Source organism: Aspergillus fischeri, genomic scaffold (assembly GCF_000149645.3).
Source record: "Aspergillus fischeri NRRL 181 1099437636264 genomic scaffold, whole genome shotgun sequence".
Taxonomy (NCBI): domain Eukaryota; kingdom Fungi; phylum Ascomycota; class Eurotiomycetes; order Eurotiales; family Aspergillaceae; genus Aspergillus; species Aspergillus fischeri.
The window spans coordinates 2,320,627-2,334,948 of record NW_001509762.1 but is presented as its reverse complement, the minus strand read 5'-3'; the positions used below and the strand labels follow the sequence as shown (position 1 = coordinate 2,334,948).

The 14,322-nt window shown below is 52.4% G+C and overlaps 5 protein-coding genes across 5 annotated transcripts, besides 4 other annotated features; 2 read left to right on the top strand and 3 right to left on the bottom strand.

Annotated features, from left to right (window-relative positions):
• Positions 1-2,517: 2,517 nt before the first annotated feature.
• Positions 2,518-3,965, top strand: NFIA_080640 (glutathione S-transferase family protein; the record flags this gene model as incomplete). The annotated part of the gene is made up of 3 exons (XM_001260016.1): positions 2,518-2,668; positions 2,731-2,869; positions 2,927-3,965. 3 exons carry the CDS (start codon positions 2,518-2,520, stop codon positions 3,963-3,965), a joined length of 1,329 nt encoding a protein of 442 aa, XP_001260017.1.
• Positions 3,966-4,833: 868 nt separating this feature from the next.
• Positions 4,834-5,814, bottom strand: aspf4 (allergen Asp F4; the record flags this gene model as incomplete). Its single annotated transcript, XM_001260015.1, has 1 exon — positions 4,834-5,814. The coding sequence occupies one exon, from the start codon at positions 5,812-5,814 to the stop codon at positions 4,834-4,836; it is 981 nt and encodes a 326-aa protein (XP_001260016.1).
• Positions 5,549-5,594: a microsatellite.
• Positions 5,815-7,140: 1,326 nt separating the features above from the next.
• Positions 7,141-7,170: a microsatellite.
• Positions 7,171-7,848: 678 nt separating this feature from the next.
• Positions 7,849-8,824, bottom strand: NFIA_080620 (isocitrate lyase/PEP mutase family protein; the record flags this gene model as incomplete). The annotated part of the gene is made up of 2 exons (XM_001260014.1): positions 7,849-8,634; positions 8,690-8,824. The coding sequence occupies 2 exons, from the start codon at positions 8,822-8,824 to the stop codon at positions 7,849-7,851; spliced, it is 921 nt and encodes a 306-aa protein (XP_001260015.1).
• An 809-nt stretch (positions 8,825-9,633) lies between these two features.
• hosA (histone deacetylase HOS2) lies at positions 9,634-11,097 on the top strand (the record flags this gene model as incomplete). The annotated part of the gene is made up of 1 exon (XM_001260013.1): positions 9,634-11,097. One exon carries the CDS (start codon positions 9,634-9,636, stop codon positions 11,095-11,097), a length of 1,464 nt encoding a protein of 487 aa, XP_001260014.1.
• Positions 11,098-11,822: 725 nt separating this feature from the next.
• Positions 11,823-13,696, bottom strand: NFIA_080600 (OSBP family protein; the record flags this gene model as incomplete). Its single annotated transcript, XM_001260012.1, has 7 exons — positions 11,823-12,111; positions 12,170-12,483; positions 12,534-12,783; positions 12,863-13,141; positions 13,212-13,322; positions 13,378-13,483; positions 13,576-13,696. The coding sequence occupies 7 exons, from the start codon at positions 13,694-13,696 to the stop codon at positions 11,823-11,825; spliced, it is 1,470 nt and encodes a 489-aa protein (XP_001260013.1).
• Positions 13,697-14,312: 616 nt separating this feature from the next.
• Positions 14,313-14,322: part of a microsatellite that runs on past the window's edge.
• Positions 14,314-14,322: part of a microsatellite that runs on past the window's edge.

The window sequence follows — 14,322 nt, the reverse complement described above, 5'->3', positions numbered from 1 at the left end:
CTAATACACTTCTTCGGACGATATGCTCCTATTTCGACCAACCCTACTCATACTTTGGACCAATATCCAACCATTCTAATCCACGGAGAACCTCCGACCTTCTCGGCCTCGGCTCTGCCGCAACCACAGTTGCGGAAAATTTGACTTTATTTCTTCTACACTATTTCTTTCTGGAGACATGCGCAGGCGCATTGTTTCCTATTCTACCACATTTATTCGATCTCAATTGCGACATTCGAATCAATCCGGATTTCATCGGATTGCGCGGGTAGCTAATTGATCAGCGCACACCGCCCGGCATCTTACATGAAGATGATATCAACATGGTGTTGAAATGATGGACCCCACTTCGAATTCCCAGCGGCATTGTCGGCAAGGCCAAACCCCGCAAAGCAAGCTGGCGACATGGTCAAGAACTTGGAATTGTCTCAATCTAAAGGGGTGCCTGAACTCTGCACCCAAGCTCCGGGATTTCCGCCAAATCCATGCTGAAGTGTGGAGGCTTGGATCTCCTGATCGCCCGGGCGGTGTCAAAGCGTCTTTGCAGTCAGGGCTACCCATGTTCGAGTGAACCTCTTCAACTTGAACTTCCATTTTAATTCTGGGAGACTTTGTTTCATTCTTTTTCATTCTCTTCTTGATTCTATTCAGATGCTTTATCCTACGCGTGGGAGCCTGACTTTTCTTTTTTCTTTTCTGTTTCTTTGAGCCCAATGGCATGTACTATAGACCTAATATACCCACATCGCATTGTTACCAGCGTTTGGATACAGTTAATAACGACGCAAACTCGTCAAGTGACTTCGTTTCCACCAGATTATCTTATGACTGTGCTACCTCGTAGAACTTGCTGTTTATGTCTCATAATGACAACATCGACTCCGCGTTGTGCAATTGTAAGTTTCACTAAGACGATTAGTGATTGGCCCAGACAAAGAGATACACAATGCACCAAGAGACGTCGAACTTGGATGGCTGACTTCAATAGTGGCCCTGATCCCTGTCAATACATACCGCTCCTATGCATTTTATTGAATCACAAGGCAAGGCAACGGCTGATTGATGACTCGACTCCTCCAGGTAACCAATGGCGCAGGAGTAACAATTTCACCCTCCATTATCGCATGTCGACCTTGAGTGCCTGCTATTCTTACCACCATTGCCCGGATATACCTCACGGACTTGCCCGGGGGGAGGGGCGTCTTTCCAAGGTGCACGGAACCATATATAAGGTTGAGGACCTCCTATTTGACACAGTGCCATAGTGGCGCAATACTAACTATGGAAAGGCACCAACACGAGACCAGAATCGCCTCGATTACGAGCCTGGCTGTCCCTCTTGTGCACAGATTACCTGCAGCCTCCAAAGCCTCACAAGCAATTCCCTGGGCCGTGGCGATGCCAAGTACACAACTCGACAGGCACCGTGTCCCCACCCCGCCAATCTTCAACTCTACAAGTGTTCCTAGATTTCCTGCAACTCAGCATACTCCATGTTAGCTGCATATGTGCGACATATTATCCCGTAGTCATACAAATGACAAACTGACGCATTGATGAATCATTAACGCCAGTTAATCCTTATTGGGTCATGTCCTCCCGCACCAGCTGAGACTGAACTGACTTAAGTCCCTGAGGTATCTACCCTTAGTGGTCAGCGTTGGGTCAGCGTGGTTCGGAAACAGCTCCCGTCGAATCTCCGAAGCAGGTGATAGCCCGTGCCTTGTTTTAGTGGTGTCTTGCCTTGATTTGAGAGGTGGAACATGGTACCTGGTTGGGCTGAACGTTGCCAGTGGTTGGTCAACTGACACAACTGGCACTGCGGAGATGCTTACATCAACTGTTTCATAGATGGTTGCTGACGGCAGAATAATCATTATTAGGTAGTTATCCATTACCGCTGTACTCGCCGGCTTTGGGTTACGTAGATAGCTTGTACGCCGTTCTCCATAGTCATGTCACTCTCGCCCAAACGATTAGGCACATGCGCAAAAGCCGTTTCATTATCTACCTATCCGGCACGGAACAAGTCCGTTCAACGGCCTTGCCTTGATGATAATAGGTGGACATGCCCATTTCTGCGTCCATGTCGCGATATCTCCGACGAATCATCAAGACACCACCTTATCTTGCTTTCGCCGTTTAGCCTGAAACTGCTAATGAGGCTCAGCGGAGACCGGGCGTCGTGTCATCGTGTCAGATAGAAAGCGCTCGCATTATCGATCAGTAAACATCGTATACGTGAGACAGCACAACAATAGCGGGGTGAGATAGAATGCAAAAATGCATGTAATTGAGACATTACCTCACATCGAATACGGATTTACGGCTTCTGCTGGCTTGAAATCCGGCTGCATCGAGGCCATTCCCAATCCAAGACGGAACGATGTACCGAGCCTGTGAGATGTTGATCTTATGCCTGAGGCATCAATATATTTCTCCCCCGCACGTGATTCTACCCAGCTCCAACTCGCCGTCACTCATGTTTCATAGGCGCCTGCTTCCCCGACACGCACGATGGTTCTGGAACTTCATGTCTGGGGTCCGGCCTTTTCATTGCCCTCGATTGAGGCGCAATGTCTTGCGGCCATTGCTTATTTCTCCCTTGCAGTGCCCAAGGACGCGTGGGTGCTGATTGCGAGCAGCGATCCTTCCGTGTCTCCGACTAGTATGTTGAGCCGATGGCAGTATTGCGTCTATTCGGGATCGTATATACTGACTTGCCCGCAGATGAATTACCTGCTGTGAAGAATGGAACGACATGGGTGAGCCGGTTTCGGAATATCGTTGACTACCTGCGTCAATACTCGAACGGGGCATGGGATTTGGACAGGGACCTGAGTGGCATTGACCGGGCGGACAATATCGCGTAAGCCTTCTCAGACGCTTCGAAACACGGTGCCGTTCAAAGACTAACAGCGTGCAGGTTTTCGTCCTTTGTAGAATCCCGCGGCCAGCCTCTCCTCGACCTGTCTCTCTATGTCTCCAGCGAAAACTACTACAACCGGACCTCACCCGCCTACGGCGCCATTCTGCAGTGGCCGAATCAATGGATCATCCCTCCGAGGCTGCGCTCGGCCGCAAAGAGCCGTACAGAACACCTGGGTCTCTCATCGCTAGACCTCCAGGCGGCGGAAGACCAACGGAAACGGGAACACTCGGCCGCCGTCGCTGCAGGCCAGATACCCAAGAACCTCGTTCAACGGCCACGCGACACAGTCTCAAGTCTCCTGGGAAAGACCCCCCAGCAAAACCAATTCAAGCTGGAAGCCCTCACGGCGGAGCTATTCGAGCCCCTCGAGGAGATTCTAGGCCAGAAAACCTACCTTGTCTCCGACGGCGACGCAACAAGCGTCGACTGTCTGGCGCTCGGCTACCTGGCACTCATCCTTGTCCCGGACCTACCGTACTCGTTCCTCCGCAACGCGATGCAAACTAAAGCCCCACGTATCTCGACATACACCGAGCGCCTGCGCCAGCGCTGCTACGGCACCGTTGGCGTCGAGGTCGCGCATGCCTTTGATGAGGCACGGAGATCCGTCACAGATGCCACGCCGTTGCCCTGGCAGCCTGCGCAGCGCGCCAATCTCGCCACCGTCTGCAGCACGCTCCTCAACACCCTCGCCGACGCAACCCCGATCCTCAAAGACATCCGCTCGAGCGAGCGCTTACGACAGGCGGCGCAGTCGCCTGACTCGGGGTTGTCGGGGATAGAGAGCCGCGCCTTGTCCGAGTACGCCTCCGGGCAGAAGAAAGACATGCTTGTCTCCATCGCGGCTGTAGCGGGCGGCGTCGCCGCGCTGATCGGATACATGGTGCATGTGGGATTTATCGAAATCAGTTTCGGGGGCGAAGAGGGGCAATGGGAGGAGGAAGGGCAAGAGGGAGAAGAGGAGGGAGGTTCGGAATTCGCGCTCCCTGAGCTGCCCACATCGGTCTCTGCCACCGAGTTTCTGGGAATTTGAATCAATCGCCGTGTAACCGCTACATGCTGTATGTATTATTAGATACCTCCGTTTAGTTGGGAATAGAGCATCTACATCCTACTCGATTGTTCCAAAAAGGCGATCCCTCCTCGTAACGCTGTGTTCAAGCTAGAGCATTGTCTTCGTCTTTCACCTACTCGGCGATCTTATGGACAGGGGTATTGTCACCTGCATACACTCAGCTGATTGCTAAAGATAGGATCTAGTCTGCCAACTCGGTAGGCGAGTATTTTTAGACCCTGGCGCTTTAGTGAGTTTCAGGTATCAGCTTGTCGGGTCGGAAAACCAGCTCCGTAGGTAGAGGCCTAGACTAGACCCCAAGCGACCAATAATTGGTAGAGTTGGGGCTCTGGAGTGAAGATACTATTTCTGGGTGTAAACTGAGATTCGGCATTTAATCAGAGAGCTGGACAGAGGCCAACGTTCCCAATTGGCTAGGTATCGAAGGGAAAAAGAGGCTGGCCAGTGACTCCTAAGATGCAAGCGTGCGACAGATTAAAGGAATGCAGAATATATACCAAGTAAATTACAATAGCTACAGACATAATGAGGTGGTGTGTACCAGATGTGAATGAAGGGAATCAATATGAACTATGAAACACAAGTCGACGGTGGTATAAGGTATGTACACAGAGAAAGCTGAAATCGTCAGGGGTTGGCGGGATATTGGATGCTTCCTGGAGGTCTCGCCTGACATTGGCGGAAGGATTGGAATGTCACAAAGGTCGTGAGACCGTTACATGCTAAGAGGACGAGGAAAAAGACCCCCAAGACAAGAGATATAATTGGTATCCAGAATGCAAGCCAAAGAGAAAGGATATCACAAAACTACGAGCAAAAAAGACATTTACTCCTTGTAGTCGAGGTTGACGACCAGACGGGTAGGGCCAGGGACGACCTTGCCACCAATGCCATCGACAGCGGCCAGAGCAGCGGTGTAGGCGTCAATGACCTTGGAAAGACCGTGGGTGATGATGGAGCAGAGCTCGCCGGCGTGGTTGCAGATCTTCATACCCTGGACCTCATGGCGGGCGTTCTCGGCCTGAATGGCGGAAACGTCCCAGCCGGACCAGCCATTGTTGATTTTGCTGTCAAAGTCGAACTCACCCCAGGTGCAAGAGTATCCACCATACTGGTCCATGGGCAGCTCGTCGCCCTTGGCGGCGCCCCAGCCACCCTGGGAGTTCTCGTCGAATGCCACGTACTTGGTCTCACCGGCCTTGAGGTGGAGGGTCAGAGCGGAGTTACCGTACCAGCCTGTAAGGCCACCATCGGGGCCGATCTTGTTCCAGAAGACGACGGTCCAGGGGTCAGTGTCGCTGCCAACAAACTGAGCGACGTGCTTGTACTTCTTGGCGTTCTCGGGGGAAACCTCGATGATGTTGCTGCCCCAGGGGTTACCGACGTTGCCCTTGTAGAAGATACCGGAGCCGCTAGGCTCGGTCCTGCCACCGAAGCCGTCGGTGCAGTACTCGCCTTCGGCAGGGGTGTTGGTCCAGTCGGCGGGGACGCCGGACGATGAAGAGCTGTCGGAATTGGAAGAGCTGGGCTCCGAAGTAAAAGCGGCGGCGGCGGCAGCCACAGCGTTGGCAGCAGCGTTGCTGGCGGGAGTAGCCTGAGGGGCGGGAGCGTCGGAGGTCTTAGCCTCACCGGACCACTCGTTGATCCAAGAGACGAGAACACCGTTCATAGTAGCGTAGACAGTGTCGCCGACCTCGCGCTTCTCACCGGCATGGTGGAGGTGGCGGCGCTCATGGCCGTGCAAACGGGCGACCGAAGAGCCAGCGGTCAGCGCCGTGAGGAGGAGCATCGAGTTCTTGAGCTGCATTGTGAAGAAAGGATGGACTTGTGTGATTTCAAGATCGGTTCAAAAATGTTCGGATGAGAGTTTGGTAGAAGCAAAGGGTATCACGCTGCTGGAGAGAACTAGCCCAGGGAACGCAACAACAGTACCAGCGTCTTATTGACAATGAAAGAATGACTAGGAGCAAGACACGAGGCAATGCTCACTTGATAGAGAGTGAATAAGACTTGAAAGGAGTGTGATTTGCGTACCCAAAGAAGGGAGAGAAAACAGACGCTGGAGGAAGAAGAGAGCGAGAGAGGAACGAGCGAGACGAAGAGGGGACTGGGGGGTGTAATAAGAAGAGCGGCAGGGACTGAGGGAGGGTCTGTACGTACTTCCCGTTCTGCACCCGAAATCAAGTCGTTTAATGAAAAAGGGGCGATCAGGGGAAAAAGGAGCCATGCTCGCTGCTGATTGGTCGGCTAAGAGCGACGGTTCCTGAGCCTGCCAACTCTCAGCTTCAGGAAGAATAATGATTGGTTGTGTCTATAGGTTTGTATCCACATAGGACAACAGTCGAGACCCTTGGGTCCCTGGCACAGGGACGCGGGTTGCTGGCCCTTTTTATGGTACGGTATTGTAATGAACCTAGTAGGTAAGGTATCTAGTCTCTCGTGTAGTCCCACCGTTACTCAGGTACCTGCATCGTGCATTTGATGATCATATCTGATGGCTGTAAACAGCACTCAACTGATCAATATGTCAATAGTGATAGATCAATTGAGGTATGGCAGCGATACATTCTTCATCGGGATCTGATATCATTGTCGAAGATTAGATGGTTGGAATGCGGGCCACGTTCCTAGCACCTGACAGCCTGGATGCGCTGGAGGAACAATAATGATAACGGATCCGCCCTGTTCAATCAAAATCGATCTAGAGAGGTACACGTCAGTCAATTCCAGCAAGTGGTACACTCTAGAGAAACTTGTCCGCTGATCTAGGCCAAGATGCTCTTTACTTATCCTCCGCAATGCCAAAATGCCTTGGGCAGAGTCCCTTGTAGTAGAATGTTCACTCAAGAGGCATACCCTTCCATGATTATACGGTTGAAAACTCTTCTTCACTTCGTTAAATCAATCCAGGAACGAGTGAAGATTGGATTTTGAACTCTGAAGACCCATCTAGCCAGCCTGCGCTTCGATCCAGTAGAGTACTCCATGGACTGCAGACCCTCATATGTGGGTCGATACAAAGCAGAAACAGCAAATTCATCTACATCTTTACCCACCGCTAGAATCTAGAATGGCAATTGATTGTATGCGACAAATCGACAGGGAATGTAGATGTATCCATCTCCACCGCCGTGTCCACTGTCCACTGTCCACTGTCCACTGTTGAATTACCACATCCATCATTGTAGTAGTACAACAGGGCAGTCAGGTACCCAAGTCGTTGACTTGTCCAAACTCAGACGAGCAGTACAGAACAAATCTCTCACTGACTTGTAATGATGGCATGCCAGCGATATATCTGCTGTGACCAATGCAGCCTATGTCAGCAGTTTCATTTTCAATTCAACAAACCATGAATTTATGATTGTGTGCGCTAGCCCTTCCAGCACCACAATTGGCGAACGCCTGCCGCCGATTGGGCGCTTAGAACTATGCTACTTAGTAAATAAACACGGTATCCGTGGACAAACTGGCCATGGTTGACGGGCGGAACCAGAGAATTCTCTACCACGAACACGGCTGTGGCAGTCATTTCCAAGGTTGGCGTCACACGTTGTCAAGGTAGGAAATTTTTTCATCAAAGTCCAACTCTCGGCAGCGGGGTCCTTCCGGGAGACTTAGAACATGCAATTTCCTTTTGGAACTCGTCTCCTTGCAAGTGAGGACTCGTCATCAATTTGACAATCGTTCGGAGCTGACATGGCGAAAAAACGGACTACAAAGAACTACTCTGTAGATGGGAATAGTCATGTGACTTGGAGTTTCCACTACTGCACCGGCGGTTACGATAGCAGGTGATTAACAGCAACGTCATTTGCATTCATCCATTATTGCCATAAGTCTACTCCTTATCCTCTAGGTCCACTCCGCCCTGGAACGCTGCTCCTCCTGCCTCTGCGTCTACCTTGAGACTCTCGTCCAAACCACATGTGCGGAACAGCATTTGCGGCGTCAACTCCTTGCTCAACCCCGGCAAACCGTCCCTCTTAAGCTTCTCCATACCCTCACGGATAGCGGTCAGAGCAGGCCCAATTGCCGCAAAGGGGAAGATGATGATACGGAACCCCATCTCCTTGGCTTCATCCGCCGAGATCGACGGTGTCGCCCCATGCTCGACCATGTTCAGCAGCATGGGCCACGGCGCCAGATCCTGAACGACCTGCCGCGCCATCTCCTTGGACGTGATCCCCTCGAGGAAGCCGACATCTGCACCCGCATCCCGCGCCGCCCGCAGCCGTGCCACACTCTCCTCATACCCATGGCCTTGGAGCGCGTCGGTTCGCGCGATCACGACGATGTCACTGCCCATGCGCTTCCGCGCCTGCACCGCTGCCCGGATGCGACTCACGTACGTCTCCTTGTCTACCAGTATCTTGCCTGCGAGATGTCCACAGCGCTTGGTCTGCACCTGGTCCTCGATGTGGAAGGCGGCGACTCCCGAGCGCGAGTATTGCTCTGTCGTGCGAGCGACCATGATTGGGCCACCGTAACCGGTATCTGCGTCGGCGATGACGGGAGTGGAGGGCGAGATGTTGGCGAGCATCTCAGCATTGGCACGCATGTCGTTCAAGGTGCAGATCCCGAGATCGGCTTGGCCGTGGACCGAAGCTGCAGTACCGGCGCCAGTCTGCAATGGCAACGCTCAGTGACCATGACAGTACAATTGTAGGCTGAGCACTCACCATGTACAGTGCATCGAATCCCACAGACAAGGCGATCCGAGCGGAGAGACCATCGTAAACACCCGGTGCGACGATGAATGACTTGAGGTCCTCAAGAGACCGCCGGAGAGCAGTTGCTGCTGTGACAATGGGCATGTTGAACGCGTAGGTGGAAGACAAGGGATGTAGGGTCAATATAGGTTCGGAAGTTGCTTGCTGCTGCTCGGTTGATAACGGGCTATCAATAAAGCTTAGCAACCTTAAGAGTGCGAGGCGTAGCGGTAGATAAAATTTAGGGGCGTCCGCTCAAAGGGATGTTGCACCGGACCAACACACGGTATCACCAACACGCAATACAAGACACTGATTATGTCTCCGAGACAATTACTCAATTCTTCCCTCTCGCTGCTCTCTATTTTTATCTGTAATCTGCTCTGAAGCATGGGCTTGCCACAGATCCGAGATCGGGAATCGGAGTCGATTAATAAGCTACTCGGGATTCTCTCGGGAGTTGCATTTGTGTAGAGAATCCCATCTTGTGACGAGAAATGGATTCGTTCAATGGCTTGGGCTTTCAGTAGCTAATTCAGAGGATTCTATCTAGATATTTCGAATCAGAAACCACTCGCATAATATCAAGCATGTTTTAGGTGGTGAGTAGTCTAGATGCAGCTGCATGTAGTCAATATTTTCTGCTGATGTTTGATAAGATGCGAGTGGCCGCCACCCGTTCTTCTGCCATCTCCAAGTCTCAACTTTCCACCACTAGTACCTCTTAGTCTTCTTCATTCTCCACATTCTTCGACGATTCAGTCCTTCGAATTCAACCTCTCCACCTCTTCATCTTGAATCTGGTCTCTCACAGCATGTCTTTAGACCATATGATTTATTTGTGTCACTAACCTCTTCTCCTCTTTTTATCTTTTCCTTTTCTTCTCCTAATACTTCCCTACCGTTCCGACCTCATGGCGCGTTCCGCCATTGTCCAAGAATATAATCCTCCGCCTACGTCGAATCCCACCCTGAGCGTTGATCAAAAAGTCTCCCTCGAGCGCCAGACGAATGGCATCCCTCGTCCTCAAGGCTACCGAGTCTCATGGCACGCCAATCCGGCCGTGGAACCGCACCACTTTGGCCAGTCGCATCCCATGAAGCCCTGGCGACTCACCCTCACGAAGCAGCTCGTCATGGCCTACGGGATGCACCACGCCATGGACCTCTATCTGGCCCGCGCTGCGACGTACGAGGAGATGGCTGAGTTCCACCAGACGGATTACCTCGATTTTTTGAGGCAAGTGATGCCCGGGGACATGGAGAATCCAGAGCAAAGCGAAAACATTGCGCGGTTCAATTTCGGCGACGACTGTCCCATCTTCAACGGGCTGTACAACTACTGCTCGCTCTACGCCGGCGGTAGCATTGACGCGGCGCGCAAACTGTGCAACAACCAGTCCGAGATCGCGGTGAACTGGTCGGGCGGCCTGCACCACGCCAAGAAGGCTGAAGCCAGCGGCTTCTGCTATGTCAACGACATCGTCCTCGGCATCTTGCAGCTACTCCGCCACCACCCACGCGTCATGTACATCGACATCGACGTGCACCACGGCGACGGTGTCGAGCAGGCCTTCTGGTCCACCGACCGCGTCCTCACCGTCTCCTTCCACAAATACGACAAGGACAACTTCTTCCCCGGCACGGGGCCCCTCGATAGCACCGGCCCAACCCACCCGCTCAACCCCGGCGCGCACCACGCCGTCAACGTCCCCCTCAACGACGGCATCGACGACGAATCCTACATCCAGCTCTTCCGCGACATCGTCGGCGCCTGCGTAGACACCTACCGCCCCGGCGCCATCGTCCTCCAATGCGGCGCCGACTCCCTCGGCTGCGACCGCCTCGGTTGCTTCAACCTCAACGTCGGCGCCCACGGCGCCTGCGTCGCCTTCGTCAAGACCTTCGGCCTGCCTCTCCTCGTCGTCGGCGGCGGCGGCTACACCCCGCGCAACGTCTCCCGCGCCTGGGCCCACGAAACCTCCATCCTCATCGATGCCCAGGACCTTATTGACCCCAACATCCCCGACACCGTCGCCTTCCGCAACCACTTCGGCCCGGACTTCTCGCTCTTCCCCCCTCTGTCGGAAATGCGCAAGCTCGAGAACAAGAACTCCCGCCCGTACCTCGCCGGTCTCGTCCAGGCCGTCCGTGAGCAGCTCCGCTATATCCAGGGGGCCCCCAGTGTCCAGATGAGCTTCATCCCCCCGGATATCCTGGGTCTGCGCGAGGACACGGAGAAGGAGATCGAGGAGGCGACGGCTCAGCTGGAGGAGGAGCGCGAGGAGCGCGAGGGGCCCGGTAGTGCGGCGGTCAAGAGCAATCGACGGCGGGAATTGGAGAGGGGTGCGGGATACCGGGGGGAGCTCTATTCTTGATTGTCTTGCGTTTCATTTTCTCCCCTTGGCGTTTTGTATTCTATGACTTTGGGTGGTTTGCTCGTTTGGATGGGTGGTGCTCTGGCGTTTGGGTCAAATCTTGTTGCTCGATCTATGATATCCCAGAAGATATTTTCTTGTATGTTCAATTCTTTTTGGTTGTCAGTCTCAGCCGGTGGGCAAAAAAGCAGGCCAGAAGGACCAAATCTATTTATTATAGAATTAAGATACTCCCCAGCCTAACCTCCCACCCTTCTATCAATCCCATATTCCGATATAGCCACGTATATGAAACATTATCACCTGAACCTCCCATGTCCCCAATTCCTCGGGCATCAGATCTCCAAGCGCCCTCGCGCCTTTTTATCGCCTCGCTCCCCTCTCAAAATCAAATCGGGTATCCAGGACGGGCGACGCAATTCGATAAGTAAAATAGCACAAAAAAGATAATTGAAAACGAAATGATGTGTTGAAGTCAAACGATCCCATCGGCTGCGTCAGTAGAATAAGGCGAGGGTCATGTCACATTCGTTTAGGCGCTTCTTCTTGGCAGGTTGACTACCATGTCACGGCTTCAGCTGCTTGCGGTCCGGAGATCGCTCTCAAGCCAACGTTTCTCGAACGGGCTAGACGTCCGGACGACTGGCGGGACGTCATCCAAATAGGATGACGGAAGAGAAGCGTTAATATGCAGCAAGATCAAATAGTTGAGGGTAGCGTCACGCTTATTTTTCCTCCGCGTCGACATATTCATCGACTTCGGAGGTCCGAGAATCCTTGCGTTCTACAGAGTTTTGCCCCTCGCTCGAAGGTTGGGGAGCTTCTGAGGCTCCGGAGCCAGTGCCACTACCAGTGTTCTTGGCATCAACAGGGTCAGATGCGGAGGGAGCGGTTTGCTCCTCTTTCTTTGGTACGTGGGGTGGAATTTGGAATTGGCTGTTGTCTTTCTGGCCATCCAGGATGGGCGCGATGGCTAGTATTTGTTTGGCGGCGAGTTCGGGGTTTTGTGAGTCACTGTAGGTCGTGGTCAACTTCCGATTGAAGGATAGAAGAAGGCGCCCGTCACACTTACATATGCGCGCTGATGATCCAGTCCAAGTCCTCCTCACCCTCATCGGGACCTGCGGGGCCCCCGTGAACAGGGCGGAAGAGTCTCGGATGCCATTCCACTCCTTCATCGGCCCGCTTAGCGGCCTCTTCACGTTGACGGTCTTCAATCTTTGACTTTTCGTCCGTTGCTGCCTCGTGGTTGCGGGCAAGGAGCGCCTTGACTGTGCTGTGCCACAACCGTTGCGATTCCCGCTCGCCCTGCTGTTCGATCGGCCGGGTACTGGGTGGTGTATGTTTTGCGTGTGTTGCGTCGAACAGGACATCCTTCTTGTGAGTCTATAAATAGTCAGTATGTGGTTATTCTAGGACACACTCGGGCAGCATACATGAACATCCTTGATGAACATCTCTCCGTTCCAAAGTCCAGACAGCTCATAGTATACCTCGCCCGTTTTCTCATTCTTGATCGTCCCTCCGATTGCATTGTAGGTGCCGGAAAAGTATCCTTTTGTCTTGAACTCGATATCGGCGACTAGATTGTTTTCGGGACAACGGACGTAGCTGTGATCACCGAGCTCATACTTCATCTTTCCAAAGAGGATGCCACGGGCGTACATATTCGGTTGTGTCAGGATGCTGCACACATTTCAATTAGTACCAGATCGAACAAAATCTATCGCTGTAGTCCATGAAAGTGGGATATGCGGCCACATACTATCGTTCGCCCTTCTCTGGGTTTTGGCCGCGGTTCAGGAAGCGTAAAATGGCGACACCCTCCATCATACTCGCCGCCGAGTTTCCTAGGAACTTGCTGCGAGGCTTCAACGTCCCGTCAATTCGGATGTGGTGTTCTGGCGCCATGAAGAAGTAGCTGGACTTCGGAGGGTGGTGCGAAGTCTGTTCAGCGATGTAATACCCTCGCGTGCCATCAGGGTAATCCCAGTAACAAGTGAAGGTCTCTCCGAGAATCGGATTCAGCGGCTTCTTCACGCCTCTGCAGTATCCACGTTAGAAAGGAGGTCTCATCTTTGGAAACCGAATGGGAGCAAGTCGAGTGCACGTACGGAGGTTTGATGTGCCATCCGCTCAGGTAGAACTTGACGACGGAAACGAAGCGCTCGAGGGGGTCATCGATCGTGGGCATGGGAAGAAGGGTCTCCGGATGAGCCATGAAGCTTTCGAGGGATCATGATTAGCCAGAGCATCACAGCGAGGTCCCTGCACACATACTTGGTGATCCGTTCCAGCATGGAGCGAGGCTCCAGAATGAAGGTAGGCAGTACGACTCGGCTCAGGTCTGCGCCCGGTCGGAGCTGGGAAATGATATGAGACAGCACTGAGCAAAGGAGTAAGCGCCTATACACAGCCGAGAATAGAGCTTCAGGGGACGAGCTCCTCGTGCAACTGGATCTTATAATAATTACGTACCATTGCCCTGTTCAGGCTCAACGACCTCATCTTCCCCGCTTCCGCCTTCCGGCTTTGATTCATCCATGGAGGACCGAGTACCTGAAAATTGATGGAAAAAGGAGCCCCAGTCAGCGGACATGATAGAGTGAAATGACAGATGGTGATGTAGACAGCTAAGAGTATATAAAAGAGAAGAATAACTGGAAACAGAATTCGTGGTAATGATAAGGTAACCAAAGTATGGACGGAAAAAATTAGGCGGAGAGAATGGTTAGAGGGGGAGGGACGAGCAAAGACGGGTATGACGTGTTGGAGAGAAGACAAGCAACAACAGTCATGTTATTACGGAGTAGATATATGACAGTTGACAGTATGTACTCCGGAACTCTACTCACTGGAAGTGGCCACAGATGAACGCCGGCGGATATGCGGAACAGGCACAGGCATTTCGTTACTGTGATATAAGCAGTAGTAATAAGTAGAGTCAGATAGATGATTGGGATAGTTATCGCGTGGGGAGAGGAGAGAAGAGAAGGAGAACGAGAAAAAGAGGTCTTCTTGAAGGAAAAGTCGCTTTGGGGAGTCTTTTTCTGATGTCTCTTTTCTTTCCTTCTGTTAGGTAGATAGACAGATATTTATGAAACTAGTGGACAAGTCTTGTGGTTCCTTTGTGAGAGGAGGCTTGCGCAGTATCTCCATCAGGATAATGTTGGAAGAATGAGAGAAGAAACAAAAGAGGATTTTGTATCGATGACTTTTTTTTTT